This window comes from Anomaloglossus baeobatrachus, chromosome 1 (genome assembly GCF_048569485.1).
Source record: "Anomaloglossus baeobatrachus isolate aAnoBae1 chromosome 1, aAnoBae1.hap1, whole genome shotgun sequence".
NCBI classification, from domain to species: Eukaryota; Metazoa; Chordata; class Amphibia; order Anura; family Aromobatidae; genus Anomaloglossus; species Anomaloglossus baeobatrachus.
The window spans coordinates 644,123,923-644,142,147 of record NC_134353.1 but is presented as its reverse complement, the minus strand read 5'-3'; the positions used below and the strand labels follow the sequence as shown (position 1 = coordinate 644,142,147).

General features: G+C 45.5%; 1 protein-coding gene across 3 annotated transcripts in view; it reads left to right on the top strand.

Annotated features, from left to right (window-relative positions):
* The first annotated feature begins 999 nt into the window (after nucleotides 1-999).
* LOC142296961 (immunoglobulin superfamily member 1-like) overlaps nucleotides 1,000-18,225 on the top strand; it is a 164,908-nt gene continuing 147,682 nt past the window's right edge. For all 3 annotated transcript variants that reach the window (XM_075341148.1, XM_075341139.1, XM_075341131.1), the window contains exons 1-2: nucleotides 1,000-1,023; nucleotides 17,919-17,978. In XM_075341148.1, the coding sequence (XP_075197263.1) occupies nucleotides 17,951-17,978 (28 nt within the window). In that variant the 5' untranslated portion in view covers nucleotides 1,000-1,023; nucleotides 17,919-17,950. The remainder of the gene's footprint in view (nucleotides 1,024-17,918; nucleotides 17,979-18,225) is intronic.

Genomic DNA, 18,225 nt, shown 5'->3' with positions numbered 1-18,225 from the left:
CCGTCCTGTGAGGCTCTGGAGTCGCTCCAGTGCAGTGACACCCCCATTGCATGCTGGCAGATCAATGACGCCCGCCGCCACAACACCCCCGAGGCGGCAGTATCACTGATCCTCCATCCACTGACCCTCCTGAGACGCAATACCCCCTCCTCTGAGCCCGCAGAATTGCTGACCCTGCGTCCTGTGACCTTCCTGAGCTGCTCCACCACCGCTGCTCCTGCCTGGTAAGCATTAGCATTAAGACACACTAGGATTATAAGAAGAAACCTCATTTTAACATTGGCTGAGGCCACACAGTGATTAGTGCGAGTGCTCGCATGACACTCGGCTCACGCTCGCAGCACAGTGGGAGCCGAGTGTCATGCGACTGTAGTCCGATCTTGCGATCAGACCACAGCTGGAGAGGGGAGGGCCGGCGCTGCGGAGAAGAGGGAGGGATTTATCGTCCTATCTCCTCCGTTGCCGGCTGATGCGAGAATCGCATTGCACTCTGCTGTAATGCGAGTGCAATGCGATGTTCCTCTCATCCCCATACACTTGAATGGGTGCGAGTGAAATAGTATCGCATTCCACCTGCAGCATGCTGCGACTGTTTTCTTGCTCCAGTTAGGGCTAAAAAAAAATCGCTCATGGGAGCTGCCCCATAGAGTAATATTGGTCCGAGTGGAATGCGATTTTGTTATCGAATTCCACTCGCTCCGTATTACCCGCAGTGTGTGCTTACCCTAAAAAATATGTTTTCCTATTTTCCTCCTCTAAACTTGGGGTGTGTCGTATAATCCTTGGAGTCTTATAAACCAAAAATACGGTATATTCAGGGGCTTGATATAAACTATGTTATTATGGTGGTAAAATTCCCTCTTCATTTTCCTTTATTTTCTCTGTATTTCACAATACATGTTGCATTACACTTGAAGAATAAGGAACTGATGCCACCTCACACATTGCACAAATATTGCAATATAAAACAGACCAGCTCATACGAGAACACTGGAGACACAAGTAGCCATCGGAAGGGTTGTTGTAAGTACTCTTGTGTTTGTTTCAATGTTAAATGATTTAATATCTACGATCAGATAAGAACTTTGTTAAATGCTACAACCGATTGACAAATCATTGTGAGTCTAAAGACATGATGTAATAACTGGCATTTATTATCGTAATAACAACAGTGATGTAAATGATTTTGCCATATATTGGTTAGCATTATCAGTTGTTTATTAATATATGTTTTAACCCCCGTGGGATTTGATAATATGGAAATCCATGGAATTATATCCTGGAATATGCTATGGGTGCCTGTGGGTGTTATGCATTCTATCATGGAACGCATGATGTAGATGCCCCAGTATGCAAGTGCTGTTGTATCTCATCATGAGATGTTTCTTGTGTGACACCTTCGTAATGAGACCCCTTTTATAGGCCATCAGTTGAACCAGCTGATATTTTATGAGAAAGTGGCAGGATTGCTGTTTAATTACTGATAGATTTCAGTTGGTGTCATGACTTTCCATGGCTTTTGCACGTCTTTCTTCAAGTTTTCAGTACTTTTCCCCTGCCACTTCTCATTATATCACATAACTTAATTTATGGCAAAATAGTAAGGTCTGGCTCACTCTGAGAAATAAATCAGGTGCTCAAAAAAAGAAAGACTCCAACAAGAGAAAAATCCGGCATACTATTAAATGAATTGCAATGATCTTTTTTCTGAGAATTTTTATTGTGTTTTTTTCTTGTGAGGATATCAAAAACAAACTTTACAAGTCCAACGTTTCGGCCACAATTTTGGCTTTCTTCAAGGACTGTGATATACAGAAACAACATAAAGAACAAAAAGAACAAATTATAATATGTCAAAGTAATGTACATTGTTCCGTCACAATGGTAGTGTTTATAAATAATATTATAAAAAGTGGAGAAAAAACAGGGATTACAAAAAGTTTGTACAAGATAACACAACATAGATAAGTCGATATGTTGATAGAAAAATGTACAAAACCTATTTCATAAAGGTGAAGACATGTTTATACTATACAACAAGGAGGGGTCACGAATATATGAAACACAAACCTTAATAAGTTGTAGAAAATTGTGTGTAATGTGAAATGACCTGTAGAGTTAATGTAGAATTTCACTACTCCTAAGGAGCCTGGAGTCAAGAGATAATAGAAGGTGATAGGTAACATGCATGGAGAAAAAAGTCCTCTGGAGGAATGGCCATATGACTACCAACTGAATAAATTAGTATAACAATACGTGTCAAGTATAGCTACCTTAGTATCTTTGTATGAGTATATTGAGTTCAAATGATTCTCCCATTTACTCTATATCTGAACTGTATAGTTCAGATATAGAGTAAATGGGAGAACCATTTGAACTTAATATACTCATACAAAGATACTAGTCCACTAATTCCAAGATACTAGTCCACTAAGTCCACTAATTTATGGACGTCTATGGTGATTTCCTTGCCTGTGTAGATCGGATTGACTTCTGGTGGCAAAATTCATGCCAATAGCATCTTTATAGATATTGTAATTTAGAAAATGGTGACTTGTTTAATACTTATTTCACTTGCTTTATATAAGATAGTTCCCAGGATGGGGGGCATGTATACCCGGAAGGGGCCAAGAATGGGAACGTTAGCACAGGATGGGGGACTTTAGTACATAATTGGGGGGCGAGCCACACATATGTCTTTATAGGATTTAGAACGCTACAATGGTACATACATCTGACCAACTTGTGGGGTGATAGGGGCCCCAGATCCAAAACGTGCATCGGGACCCACTGGACTCTAGCTATGGCACCAATCTCTGTCTCCACATTATGATGTTCTCAGATTAGGTAGCCAAAACCTTTTGATAGATTTCCTCATGGCTAATAGGGCTCATGCAGACACAGACTGTTCAGCATTGCATGTACCCTGTACAGCTCCTTATCTACAGAGCAGGGGTGGGATTCAAATTTTTAACAACAGGTTCTGTGTTTGTGTGTAGGAAAGCTCCACCCATTTTTAAAACCCACACCCCTTTTAAGCCACACCCATTTCAAGCCACACCCATTCATCAAACATCTATATATCTATATATATACAGTTAGGTCCAGAAATATTTGGACAGTGACACAATTTTCGCGAGTTGGGCTCTGCATGCCACCACATTGGATTTGAAATGAAATCTCTACAACAGAATTCAAGTGCAGATTGTAACGTTTAATTTGAAGGTTTGAACAAAAATATCTGATAGAAATTGTAGGAATTGTACACATTTCTTTACAAACACTCCACATTTTAGGAGGTCAAAAGTAATTGGACAAATAAATCAAACCCAAACAAAATATTTTTATTTTCAATATTTTGTTGCGAATCCTTTGGAGGCAATCACTGCCTTAAGTCTGGAACCCATGGACATCACCAAACGCTGGGTTTCCTCCTTCTTAATGCTTTGCCAGGCCTTTACAGCCGCAGCCTTCAGGTCTTGCTTGTTTGTGGGTCTTTCCGTCTTAAGTCTGGATTTGAGCAAGTGAAATGCATGCTCAATTGGGTTAAGATCTGGTGATTGACTTGGCCATTGCAGAATGTTCCACTTTTTTGCACTCATGAACTCCTGGGTAGCTTTGGCTGTATGCTTGGGGTCATTGTCCATCTGTACTATGAAGCGCCGTCCGATCAACTTTGCGGCATTTGGCTGAATTTGGGCTGAAAGTATATCCCGGTACACTTCAGAATTCATCCGGCTAATCTTGTCTGCTGTTATGTCATCAATAAACACAAGTGACCCAGTGCCATTGAAAGCCATGCATGCCCACGCCATCACGTTGCCTCCACCATGTTTTACAGAGGATATGGTGTGCCTTGGATCATGTGCCGTTCCCTTTCTTCTCCAAACTTTTTTCTTCCCATCATTCTGGTACAGGTTGATCTTGGTCTCATCTGTCCATAGAATACTTTTCCAGAACTGAGCTGGCTTCATGAGGAGTTTTTCAGCAAATTTAACTCTGGCCTGTCTATTTTTGGAATTGATGAATGGTTTGCATCTAGATGTGAACCCTTTGTATTTACTTTCATGGAGTCTTCTCTTTACTGTTGACTTAGAGACAGATACACCTACTTCACTGAGAGTGTTCTGGACTTCAGTTGATGTTGTGAACGGGTTCTTCTTCACCAAAGAAAGTATGCGGCGATCATCCACCACTGTTGTCATCCGTGGACGCCCAGGCCTTTTTGAGTTCCCAAGCTCACCAGTAAATTCCTTTTTTCTCAGAATGTACCCGACTGTTGATTTTGCTACTCCAAGCATGTCTGCTATCTCTCTGATGGATTTTTTTTTTTTTTCAGCCTCAGGATGTTCTGCTTCACTTCAATTGAGAGTTCCTTAGACCGCATGTTGTCTGGTCACAGCAACAGCTTCCAAATGCAAAACCACACACCTGTAATCAACCCCAGACCTTTTAACTACTTCATTGATTACAGGTTAACGAGGGAGACGCCTTCAAAGTTAATTGCAGCCCTTAGAGTCCCTTGTCCAATTACTTTTGGTCCCTTGAAAAAGAGGAGGCTATGCATTACAGAGCTATGATTCCTAAACCCTTTCTCCGATTTGGATGTGAAAACTCTCATATTGCAGCTGGGAGTGTGCACTTTCAGCCCATATTATATATATAATTGTATTTCTGAATATGTTTTTGTAAACAGCTAAAATAACAAAACTTGTGTCACTGTCCAAATATTTCTGGACCTAACTGTAATTGCCTTATTCTGTCTGTCTGTCTGTCTGTCTTGCTCCAAAATTGTGTCACCGTGACAGTGTCATTACAGTGACAACTGTTGGATTGGCCGCTGGGCTCGGCCTGGCCCTGCCCCCCCACGGATTGGCCGCTCGCCTCGGCCTGGCCCCGCCCCCCGCATGGATTGGCCGCTTGCCCCGGCCCTCCGCACGCATCGCCCGCTCCAGCGTACACCCATTCCCGGTACACATGTGCAGGGAGCCAGCATACGCTGACGCCTCGCCCGCTCGCCCCGCCACACATTGGCACACTCGGCCCTGCCCCCGGCGGACATAACCTTGCGATGCTGGGATCGTGACGGAGCCGGTGTACGCTGGTAACCATGATACACATCGCGTAACTATAGAAAGCGCTTCCCTTAGTTACCCGATGTGTATCATGGTTACCAGCGTACACCGGCTCCTGGTACACATGTGCAGAGCGCCGGCATACGCTGACGCCTCGCCCGCTCAGCCCCGCCCCCGGCACACATTGCCACGCTCGGACCCGCCCCCGGCATGGGGGATGGAGCATGATGGGGGGTGTGCAGCATGGAGGATGGAGCACGATGGGGGTTGTGCAGCATGGAGGATGGAGCATGATGGGGGGTGCGCAGCATGGGAGATGTAGCATGATGGGGGGTGCGCAGCATGGGGGATGGAGCACGATGGGGGGTGCGCAGCATGGGAGATGGAGCACGATGGGGGGTGCGCAGCATGGAAGATGGAGCACGATGAGGGGTGTGCAGCATGGGGGATGGAGCACGATGAGGAGTGCGCAGCATGGGGGATGGAGCACGATGGGGGGTGCGCAGCATGGAGGATAGAGCACAATGGGGGGTGTGCAGCATGGAGGATGGTGCATGATGGGGGGTGCGCAGCATGGGGGATGGAGCACGATGGGAGGTGCGCAGCATGGGGGATGGAGCACGGTGGGGGGTGCGCAGCATGGGGGATGGAGCACGATGGGGGGTGCGCAGCATGGGGGATGGAGCACGATGGGGGGTGCACAGCATGTCGGATGGAGCACGATGGGGGGTGCGCAGCATGGGGGATGGAGCACGATGGGGGGGTGCGCAGCATGGGGGATGGAGTACAATATGGGGTGCGCAGCATGGGTGGATGGAGCACGATGGGGGGTTTGCAGCATGGGGGATGAAGCGAGATGGGGGTGCACAGCATGGGGGATGGAGCACGATAGGGGGTGCGCAGCATGGGGAATGGAACACGATGGGAGGTGCGGAGCATGGGGGATGGAGCACGATGAGGGGTGCGCAGCATGGGGGATGGAGCACGATGAGGGGTGCACACCTCCCCCCAAAACATACACACACACCGCGCACCGCACAACACACCACGCGCTCACTGGGAACCACAAACACCGCCCTACACAGACAGCCACACACACACAGACAATGCTGCACACACACAACACACAAACACCGCGGCACACACAAATATATGCACATACCGCGCAACACACACATTGCACAAAACATACCTCCCCCCAAAACGCACACACGCACCCCACACACACACACACACACACAAACTGCGCAACACACACAACGCTACAGACACACAGCGCTCCACAAACAATGCAACACACAACGCAACACACAAACAACACCGCTCTCACCACCCCCCACCCAGACAACACCCAGAACATTTACAGCACCCTACACAAATACTTGGCAACTACGCACAACAACATCTATATATATATATATATATATATATATATAAAACAAAAATCATACATTAACTACACAATACGTAAATTCTAGAATACCCGATGCGTTAGAATCGGGCCACCTTCTAGTATAAATATAATTGTCTAATTCTGTCTGTCTGTAACAGAAATCCCGCGTCGCTGATTGGTCGCGCCAGCCGCCCGCGACCAATCAGCGACAGGCACAGTCCGGCCGTGAATTGGTGCGGGATTTGAACCATGCCTCGCTGATTCGTTGCACACAGACACCGACGCACACTGACACCGACGCACACAGAAGCCTCTATATAGACCCCAGCAGCCTCTATATACACCATAGCAGCCTTTATATACACCGCAGCAGACTTTATACACCCAACAAGCCAAAGCCTCTATATACACCCCAGCAGCAGCCTTGCACTTTCTTCTCTTTTCATACTCTGTAGTACTTTCTCCCTCCCCTCGCTGGCCCTGCAGGCTGGGAGATGCTGCTGCTTCCTATTTCCTCCTCGGCATATTCCACCCACCTCTCTGCTTAGCTGCCTCCGGATTGGATGTGGGTGTTGCTGAGGAAGTGGTGCGGGCAGGCCCCTTAGATACCCGACTGCAGCCTTAGCAACGTGACATAGACTGTCACAGAACCTGTGTTAGAGAGCAAATGGAGGGGAGAGAGGAAAATTAGCAAATGCAGGGGAAAATAATGATTGTGGTGTGATGGCACGATGTGTGTGGGCGGCGGTGGGTGCTGACACCGGCCCTGCGTAGTTCACTCATGTTTACTAAACAAGTGTGATGTAATTCAGGCATCGACAGTTTCCAGTAAAACCAGTATTTGCCATGACAATAAACAAGTCACAAGGTCAAACTCTACATCGTGTTGGCATATATCTACCAGAGCCCGTTTTTGGTCATGGACAACTCTACGTTGCATTTTCAAGAGTTAACCCCTTCAGCCCCCGGGCACTTTCCTTTTTTGCGTTTTTGTTTTTTTTCTCCTTTTCTTCTGAGAGCCATAACTTTTTTATTTTTTTGTCAATCTTGCCATATAAGGGCTTGTTTTTTGCGGGACGAGTTGTACTTTTAAATGAAACCATAGGTGTTACCATATAGTGTACTGGAAAACAGCAAAAAAATTCCAAGTGTGGAAAAACTGCAAAAAAAGTGTGATCACACAATAGTTTTTGGGATGTTTTATTCACCGTGTTCACTATATGGTAAAACTGATGTATCTATGTGATGCCTCAGGTCAGTGCGAGTTTGTAGACACCAAACATGTATAGGTTTACTTGTATCTAAGGGGTTAAAAAAAATTCACAAGTTTGTCCAATAAAAGTGGTGCACATTTTGCACCATTTTCCAAAACACGTAGCGTTCTCATTTTTCAGGATCTATGACTCAGTAATAGCTTATTTTTTACGTCTCGAGCTGACATTTTTAATGGTATAAGTTTTGCGCAGATGCTACGTTTTGATCGCCTGTTATTGCATATTGCGTAAAACATGCGGCGACCAAAAAACGTAATTTTGGTGTTTTGAAATTTTTTGCCACTACGCTGTTTACCAATCAGATTAATTGATTTTATATTTTGATAGATCCGGCATTTCTGAACGCGGCGATACCAAATATGTGTATATTTATTTATTTTGTAATCCTTTAATTTTCAATGGGGTGAAAGGGGGGTGATTTGAACTTTTAGTTTTTTGGGGTTTTTTTATTTTTTAAAACTTTTTTTTTTACTTTTTTATTTTTATTTTACTAGTCCCCCTAGCGGGCTATAGCGATCAGCAATCCGATCGCTCTTATCTATCTGCTGATCACAGCTATACAACTGTAAACAGCAGATACAGTCACTTCCTGTTTCCCTCTGCTCCGGGCCGAGGGAAAACGAAAGTGAAACATCATAGCTGCAGACGTCATCACATGACCCTGTGCTACAATGGCAACCACCGAAAGTCACGTGATCACTCACGTGACTTCCGGTGGGGGCGGCGGTAAGTAAAAATCATGGCCGCGCGCATATAGATCTCGCTGCCAGACTTTGGCAGCAAGATTTAAGGGGTTAAATGTTGCGAGTGGAAGCGATTCCACTCGCAACATGCAGGCACACATGTCAGCTCTTTAAAACAGCTGATATGTGTGCCGACCGGTGCCGCCTGCCCGCGGCAGGGGTCGGGGCTTAACCTGACACGCTCCATGACGGATAGATCCGTCCAAGGTCGTGAAGGGGTTGAAATGAGATCCAACGTCAAGGTTCAAGTTTTTGATACCCCTTTACAAGGAAAGTTGCTTATAGATAGTCAAAAGGTATTCACAAGAAATGTGGTGTACAAAAATATTTCAGGTTGATATTGTCAACTAATATATTATAGTGTCGATGTACTTCTTCCATCCAATGATTTACTTAAATACAGTTAGATATTCATGTAATAGTTTCTAGATTTTGATGATCTGTTTAATAATTTCGTTCAGTTGTATTAAGTTCTTTGAACAATAACATTTAATGATAATATTTTACCCTGTATATTCATTGCATTATTATTAAATCTTCATAAATAAACTACATACATATTCTAGAATACCCGATGCGCTAGAATCAGACCACCATCTAGTATATGAATAAGAGTGCAGTCTAACGGCTGTTAAAAATTGGAGCGATATTGGAATACTTCAAGTTCTGGCTGGCGACTCTCCTGACCCGCATGTGAAAGCTGCATGTATTTACACTGTAAAGCTGCTCTTTAAGAAGTTAGTGCTGGTGGGTGTCACTGTCACAGCGCGTCCCTGCTGCAGCCAATAGCTCCTCCCAGTTCCCAAGAAGTGTCAAGTTACCACCCGCGCTGCTCCTCAGTGATCTCTGCCATCACAGTCGCGCTGTTTGCAGGGATGAGTGAGTCGGGTCGGGGTCGGCTCCAGGTTTTTGTTGGCCCCATGTGAAAGAGTTTCAGTGGGTCCCATATACAAGCAGACACGCACATACCCAGATACATACACATACAGGTATACGTAAATATACATATTTAAAGAGAAATTCAGAAAAATACATATATAAACAAACAAATCCATATACAGTCATATACATTGACATACATAGATATACACATCATACATACACACAGACACATTAGAGGTATTTTTAATATGGGGAAGCCGGCAGCAGCCTCACTCACCTCCCCCGCTTGTCTCCTATCCAGCTCCTTCTGGACATGTGGCTGTACTGCGCTGATTGATGGCTGTCATTAACAAGCATGGCAGCACACAGAGCACACTGACACTGCTGTATATACATCACAAGAGAGGCTGGGGACATACACATTACTGAGGCCATAAACATTACTAAGGAGGGGGCATACAGCAATGGAAGGGCATACCGTTCCAGAGGGGGGATACAGCTCTGAAGGGTATACAGCACTGGGGTGGAGGGGGACATACAGCTCTGGGGGGTATAGAAGTATGCAGTCCCCACATTCCTCCATATACAGTGCCTACAAGTAGTATTCAACCCCCTGCAGATTTAGCAGGTTTGATAAGATGCAAATAAGTTAGAGCCTGCAAACTTCAAACAGCAGGATTTATTAACAGATGCATAAATCTTACAAACCAACAAGTTATGTTGCTCAGTTAAATTTTAATACATTTTCAACATAAAAGTGTTGGTCAATTATTATTCAACCCCTAGGTTTAATATTTTGTGGAATAACCCTTTTTGCAATTACAGCTAATAATTGTCTTTTATAAGACCTGATCAGGCCGGCACAGGTCTCTGGAGTTATCTTGGCCCACTCCTCCATGCAGATCTTCTCCAAGTTATTAGGTTCTTTGGGTGTCACATATGGACTTTAATCTTGAGCTCCTTCCACAAGTTTTCAATTGGGTTAAGGTCAGGAGACTGACTAGGCCACTGCAACACCTTGATTTTTTTCCCTCTTGAACCAAGCCTTGGTTTTCTTGGCTGTGTGCTTTGGGTCGTTGTCTTGTTGGAAGATGAAATGACGACCCATCTTAAGATCCTTGATGGAGGAGCGGAGGTTCTTGGTCAAAATCTCCAGGTAGGCCGTGCTATCCATCTTCCCATGGATGCGGACCAGATGGCCAGGCCCCTTGGCTGAGAAACAGCCCCACAGCATAATGCTGCCACCACCATGCTTGACTGTAGGGATGGTATTCTTGGGGTCGTATGCAGTACCATCCAGTCTCCAAACGTCACATGTGTGGTTGGCACCAAAGATCTCGATCTTGGTCTCATCAGACCAGAGAACCTTGAACCAGTCTGTCTCAGAGTCCTCCAAGTGATCATGAGCAAACTGTAGACGAGCCTTGACATGACGCTTTGAAAGTAAAGGCACCTTACGGGCTCATCTGGAACGGAGACCATTGCGGTGGAGTACGTTACTTATGGTATTGACTGAAACCAATTTCCCCACTGCCATGTGATCTTCCCGGAGCTCCTTCCTTGTTGTCCTTGGGTTAGCCTTGACTCTTTGGACAAGCCTGGCCTCGGCACGGGTGGAAACTTTCAAAGGCTGTCCAGGCCGTGGAAGGCTAACAGTAGTTCCATAAGCCTTCCACTTCCGGATGATGCTCCCAACAGTGGAGACAGGTAGGCCCAACTCCTTGGAAAGGGTTTTGTACCCCTTGCCAGCCTTGTGACCCTCCACGATCTTTTCTCTGATGGCCTTGGAATGCTCCTTTGTCTTTCCCATGTTGACCAAGTATGAGTGCTGTTCACAAGTTTGGGGAGGGTCTTAATTAGTCCGAAAAGGCTGGAAAAATAGATAATTAATCCAAACATGTGAAGCTCATTGTTCTTTGTGCCTGAAATACTTCTTAATACTTTAGGGGAACCAAACAGAATTCTGGTGGTTTGAGGGGTTGAATAATAAATGACCCTCTGAATAAACTTTTCACAATTTAAAAAAAAAAAAAAAAAAAGAAATAACATTCTTTTTTGCTGCAGTGCATTTCACACTTCCAGGCTGATCTACAGTCCAAATGTCACAATGCCAAGTTAATTCCGAATGTGTAAACCTGCTAAATCTGCAGGGGGTTGAATACTACTTGTAGGCACTGTAACATAATTCACCCATATTAATCCACATAATTTAATGCAGCCTCATATCTTCATATAATGCACCCGCATATTCCTCCATATAATGTTATGCAGCTTACATAGTCCTCCAAATAGAATAAAGCACCAAATATTCCTCCATATAATATAATGCACCCCAGATTGCTCCACATAATATAATGCAGCATCCAATTCCTCCATATAGGGTTATGAAGCCCCCATGTGGCAGGGTTATTGTTGCACCCCTGAGTATAACAGGGTGCCACAGGGTACTGCAATCCTTACCCAGGGTGCAGGACCGGTGGCCCAATAACCAGTGTCATCCCATCAGCACCACAAATCCCAACCACACCCCACATCATGACCTGTCGGACACACCAGTGGGATGCTCAGGCTGGAATAAGGCCACCCACCTAGGGGTCAGACAGACTGGTGGGAGGGAGGAAGTGGAGAGCAGAGTAGTGAGAGCCCTCAAAGAGTGAGGAGCTGGGAGTTGTAGCACTCGGGGAGTGAGACCTTGGTTGGGTCACAGACGGTGGTCCGGGACGACAAGAGTCGGGGACCGGTGACAGTGACATTGGAAAGGGTGCGACGGACATGGTCTGGGAGGACTATCAGCAGCAGAATCCCAAAAGACTGATACCGAGCACGATGGGGTACAGGACCCTAGATCAGGGAAGAGCCTAAAGCGCCTTGATAATTAACCTGTGGAGGATAGTCTCTTTATGAACTTCTCTAAGAGATCAGAGATTGAAGGTATCAGCACACCGCGGGGGATAGGGCTTTCCATATAAAGCAGCCCAACTGAAATCCCAAGTGCCAGCCATCAAGAGCACAGCTACACTTCACATAGGTAGTGGGGCCCTGACAGCTTCCAGCCAAGGGGCCACAACAGACAACTAAAACTGTGCACGGAGGCAGGGTCCGGACTATCAAGTGACACCGGTGGGAGTGGACACTTGGACGGGCTCTCCGTAGCGACTGTGATGCACAGAGACTTTGGTTTATCTTCAGTGTGAGTGTCTACTTTGTAATCGTCATCCAGCACCACGACTACCCACAGTGAGTACCCTGGTTCCCCTGCACCCTGTGTTCCCAAATATCCCACCAAAACCCCAGAGGCCGAGGCCTTCCCTACCTGCGGAGGAACTGACACCTTGATGCCCCACACCATCTGCCCCAGTACTCCTTCCAGCAGCGTTGGTACTCCTATTACCGCAACCCGCAGGTGGTGTCACGAACTTCTCCCCTGTAAATACCCCCTTTTCAAAGAATAGAGTGTTCGCCGAGCCCGAGTCCGGACCCCTTGAGCCACGACCACCCCAGATGCGAGCACCCCAGTATGCGCCGGGGTGGCACATTATGAAGCCCCATGTGGCAGCATTATGCAGCCCCATGTGGCTGCATTATGCAGCCTCCATGTGGCAGCGTTATGCAGCCCCCATGTGGCAGCATTATGCAGCCCCCATGTGGCAGCATTATGCAGCCCCCATGTGGCAGCATTATGCATCCTCCATGTGGCAGCTTTATGCAACCCCCATGTGGCAGCATTATGTAGCCCTCATGTGGCATCATTGTGCAGTCCCCATGTGGTAACACTATGCAGTTTCCATGTGGCAGCATTATGCAGACTCCATGTGACATCATTATGCAGTCCCATGTGGCAACATTTTGCAGCCCCATAGTCATCTGGCCACCGTGATTACATACTCACTTCTCCCCGTTCCCCCGCTACTCTGGTATCTTCAGTGCATCCACTGTTCTGCCGCTCTGATAGCTCAGCACACAGGCGCGCACAGTAAAGACATCATCGCGCTCAGCTGCTGAGCTGTCAGAGGCAGAATGCAGACAGACGCTGCAGGAGAATTGTGACGCCCTGACAAAATCAGGTTGTCACAGGAGACTGCATCCATCTTCCAGATGCAGGACTCTCTCCTCCTTGCCCTACCAACACAACCCCACACACAGGTACAAACACCAGCCACAAAGCCTAGTCACACCCCCAGGACAATAGGGGCACACCAGTGGATGGGGCCAGGCAGATCGTGATGCATAAATGAGGTGTCAGGGAAGGGAACATGTCAGGAAGAGTCTAGTCTGGACAGTGGAAGTGAGAGGAGTTAAGTGGTAGTCGGGGGTTGTAGCTCCCGGACTACTGGACTACCTGAGCTGACTAGGTGGCAGACGGCAGAGCAGGGCCACAGGCGACGGAGATCCGGTCGCGGGAGACCTTAAGTAGACTGGGGCAGGGTTGTAGCCCGCCGGTGCCAACAGTGGGAATACGGTCCGGAGGCCATGCACAGTCGGGGTACCTGGACCCCAGGGCGAGGACAGCTGCAAGCACCTTTTCAATTAGCCAGCAGGGGACAAGGTTCCAGATCTTGTCTCATGAGTAGCCCAGATAGAGCGAGACGGCAGCCCAACGCGGGGGATAGGGCGTCTGCAAGTGCCTGCAAAAATCCCAAGGGTCAGATCTCGCAGGCAACAGCTTCCACAGCAAAAACACCGGAAGTGGACTTTTCCCATTCCATGCGGACTAGTCAACACACAAGACACAAAACTAGAAGTGCAGGAGGAAGGGCCACTGATCTGTTCACCGGTGTGCGGGACCAGTGCACACCCCTCCGGAGGCTACCGGTAGCCGGCACTTGGTTTACTACTTGGACTTTGTGTGGTTTATTCAACAACAGTGAGTACACCGGTGTCATCCGGTCCAGCCTGCAAACTGCGCCCCAGCACTGCACTCCTCCTACACCTGGGCCCCGGGACTACACCTCCCCTACCCGTGGAGGGGATACCATCTAGCTGCCCCGCTCCATCAGCCCTGGACATCCAATAAAAAGGCAGCGGCGGTGTTACCAACCATCACCGCAATCCACGGGTGGCGTCACTGACAAACTCTCCCCTGTAAATAACCCCTTCATTACGTTGTGAGTGATGGGCTGCTGCAAGAGCCCCGGATCCGGCTGCCACTCAAGCCACAGCCACGATCCTGGATCCGAGCGTCTCGAGTACCTCCCCCCTGGCTGTGGCATGCGCCCCTTGCCCGCGACAAATGATGGGACACGGCACCGGCGAGAGAACCAGATCCGGGCTCTGGGATCTTCCTGGTTCGGATAACCGGCTGCTATTTTAACCAGTTCCACCGAATCGAGCAGAACCGTCTGAAATCCACCTGCTACAGGGTCATACTACTTTGCACTGATGGACTTTTGTGTGTTCAGGAATATTATCCCCAGAAGCACTTGTGAAAGCTAAAAAACAAATGAGAGCAGATGTTGTGGGATGTTTCCAGTATGCAGTGGTTCCTACCAAAAGTGTTCCAAAAAGGATATGAATCACAGGGTCATGGATGTGTAAAGCTCACTGTTGAGCACGGGGTGTAAAGGCTACTCATCTTGTCTGATTGCAAAAAAGCTGCTGTAGAACAAATTGCTGAAAATGTTAAACCTGACTGTGATAGCTATTTGTCAGATCACACAGTGCTTTGCAGTTTTCTGGGTAGATGCAGAGCAATTAGTGTGCCTATGATTTTGTTCATGGTTGAAAGAGCTAACAATTGCCATGTGATCATCAAAATTGCACTGTGGAAAATAGAAGATGACCTGCATTGATAGGTTTTGCTTCGTTCTCCATCATGTTGATGACCTGGATGTCATCCAGTAGTGAGTAACCCGAAAGCCCTACTTTTTGTGTGAGTAGCGAATAGTACGGCTTTCGGGTTACTCGCTACTTAGCGAGTATTTCCCACTGACTTACATTCCGCCCGCTACTCTAACGAATATGCGAGTAGCGGACAGTACTCGTTAACAGCATAGTGAGTACGAATAGTTAACTACACAGATGCAGTTTTCTTGGTTTTGCAGTATGATGTCTTGATTTAAAAAGAAAATGTTTCATATTAAAAATGGAGTTATATTAAGGTACAGTAGAAGCCTTATTCATTTTTATGGAAACCCCTTTACACTTGTGTATAAAATTCAGCTATAAAACAACCAAATGCAAGAGTCCATCAGTTTGATTCACACTCAAGAAAATGATTATTCACACTATCTGCACATTTTCTTTTACAATAAAGTAGGTCAAACTCGTAGCTTGGGATTTTCTTCAATGTTTTTGATCCAAATCCTTGTTTGATGCACTGTAGAGTATTAGTGGGAAATACACTACTTTAGACTACAACCTTGCAGCGTAGAAGCCAAGGGGTCCCTTTTGCCTCCATCTGAAGGTCAGCAAACTCCAAACTTTTGAGCTAACCATACAGTCAATATTTGTTCAGAAGAGCAAAACTACAACCTCAACCAATCAATTCCTGGTAGCAAATATCTCTGATTATTACTAGTCTGCTCTTTTTGTTTCTAGAGTTGATCCTCTATCTCCTCAACGATTTCTGAGAATCTTTAGATGTTTTTGTGTTTTATTCCCTTAGTAATCCAACACCCTTTCAATAACTTAGCAACCTTCATTCATTATTTCTTCTTTCCGCTTCCTCATTATTTCCTTCCCATTACTTTGTGTTTTTCAATCACTTTCATATCCCTTTTTATCTTACAGACACACTCTATCTCCCTTTTATTAACCCTCTCTCTAAAGGAGTATACAGCTGTAATGATTGCTAGCAAAATGTATTACTTCTACCCATATATTAAAACGTTTCTAACATATCACCCTCGATAAAAAATAATTTCTCCATAGCCACATCCCCTTTTTAACATTTCCTCTAAGTCTCTTTTCCAAACCTCTTCTACACTTCCAAATTGATATTTGGTTGCCAAAACTCTGACTGTTGCTAGGGATCTACCCGTTTTCCAGGAGGTTCTGGGAAGGTTCAAAGGCATCCAGGAGTTTTGGCAACTAGTGTTCTGTGAAGTGCTGGACATTCCAGGAATGTGTACAAATATGCTCTAAAGGTGGCCATACACATTACACCAGGGGTTCACAATCTGCAGCCTGAGGGCCTTTAACACCTCTCTGTGTAGCCCTCAACTATCTGATCACAGAAAACAGACATGCATGGCAGTGTCTAGTGGCTGCTCAAATTTATTGTCTATCACTCAGAGTAGAAGAGTGACAGGTAGTACCATAGGAATGGTTCACCATTAATAGTTCACTGTATGGCCATGTCATCATCTAGATAAGGCATAGATGAAGTAAAGAAGTGACCATGCATGAGTGCTGCCATAACCATTGTAGGAAACATGCTACTGTGTCCCACATAAACTACATGGAGAAAGCTGAATCCATGGTCTCTTCCTTTCTGGGTTTTGAATGGGATAGAAATGGACCTCTATCCTTCTGATATGTGGGAGTTCTTAAAAAGGAATAAGCACCTATCAAATATTTATGTTGGGGCATGGAATTGTGGGTCAATTTGACAATGTGGCCCTCAAAACAAAACATTTTGTGTGCTCCTGAATTAGGCTGCTTTCACATTGCGTTTTTACTTACGTTCACTGGTCCCGTCGGGGCATCCGTCTGAACCCCCGTCCCGCCGCAAAATGGGTTTCGGACACATACGCCGATGGGGCCATTGACTATAATGGAGCAGACGAAGTCAGCGTGTGCTCTGTCTTGCACCACTTTTGGGCAGATACGTTTTCTGCAGACGGCACCAAGACGTAGTAGACTATGTTCGGGTGTCCACCTGCAGAAAATGTATATGTCCAAAAATGGTGCAAGACTGAGTACACGCTGTCTCCGTCTGCTCCATTATAGTCAATGGCCCCATTGGCGTATGCGTCCGAAATCCATTTTGCGTGGGAGGGGTGTTTGGACGGATGCCTTGACAGTAAAACGCAATGTAAAAGTGGCCTTAGACAAGACTTGTCCAAACTCTCCAATATCAGCAATATTGGTCAAACATTAAATAAGTATGGGGATCTCATGACTCTTCCCCAACAGCATATATTGAGGGAAAGGGTAATTTGACCTACTGGATTTCAATATGTCCAATTATTTGTCCCCATAAAAGAAAAGTTGCAGCTAGAGTCTTCTGACAAGGGCTTATTCCCTTCTACTCACAGAAATAAGCATGCAAGTTACCAATTACCATGTACTTGTTGTCAGGAGAATTATTTTATGTGTGGCCACCTTAAGCCATTTTTGTTATTATGAATAGATTTTATTACATAATGTAAGTTTCTGTCTGTATCATAAAACTGTGCAAAATAGGAATTATTTTTGTGGTGAGGATATATATATATATATATATATATATATATATATATATATATATATATATATAAAAGTATACATTTATACTGCAGAAAACATGGCGGCCTGCCTAAGCTAGTAAAGTCCATTAAACAGTTGTAGTTTGTTGTATTTATTTCAAGATTCACCGAGTTAAATATCAACTGATGTTTGTATTTTTCAGGACAAGGTTGGCCACTGAACTCTCAAGAAACCATGTTTGGGACTATTAACTTATTTTTAGGTAAGCCTCAAATACTATAACTTTTTTATATTGAAGTATTGAAAGATTATATTCCTTATAAGGAAATAATTGATTTTCTCACAGTTATCCATAATGGTGAACTTTGTGATACATCCCCGAGTGTTAACAAATTTGTTATTTTAACTTGGAGAACATTTGAAATATCAGTATGAAAAGGATTAAAGGGTCTTGGCCTTATCCAGATGATAGGTCTTCAATATTAGATGGGTGGGCACCAGCAGCAGGC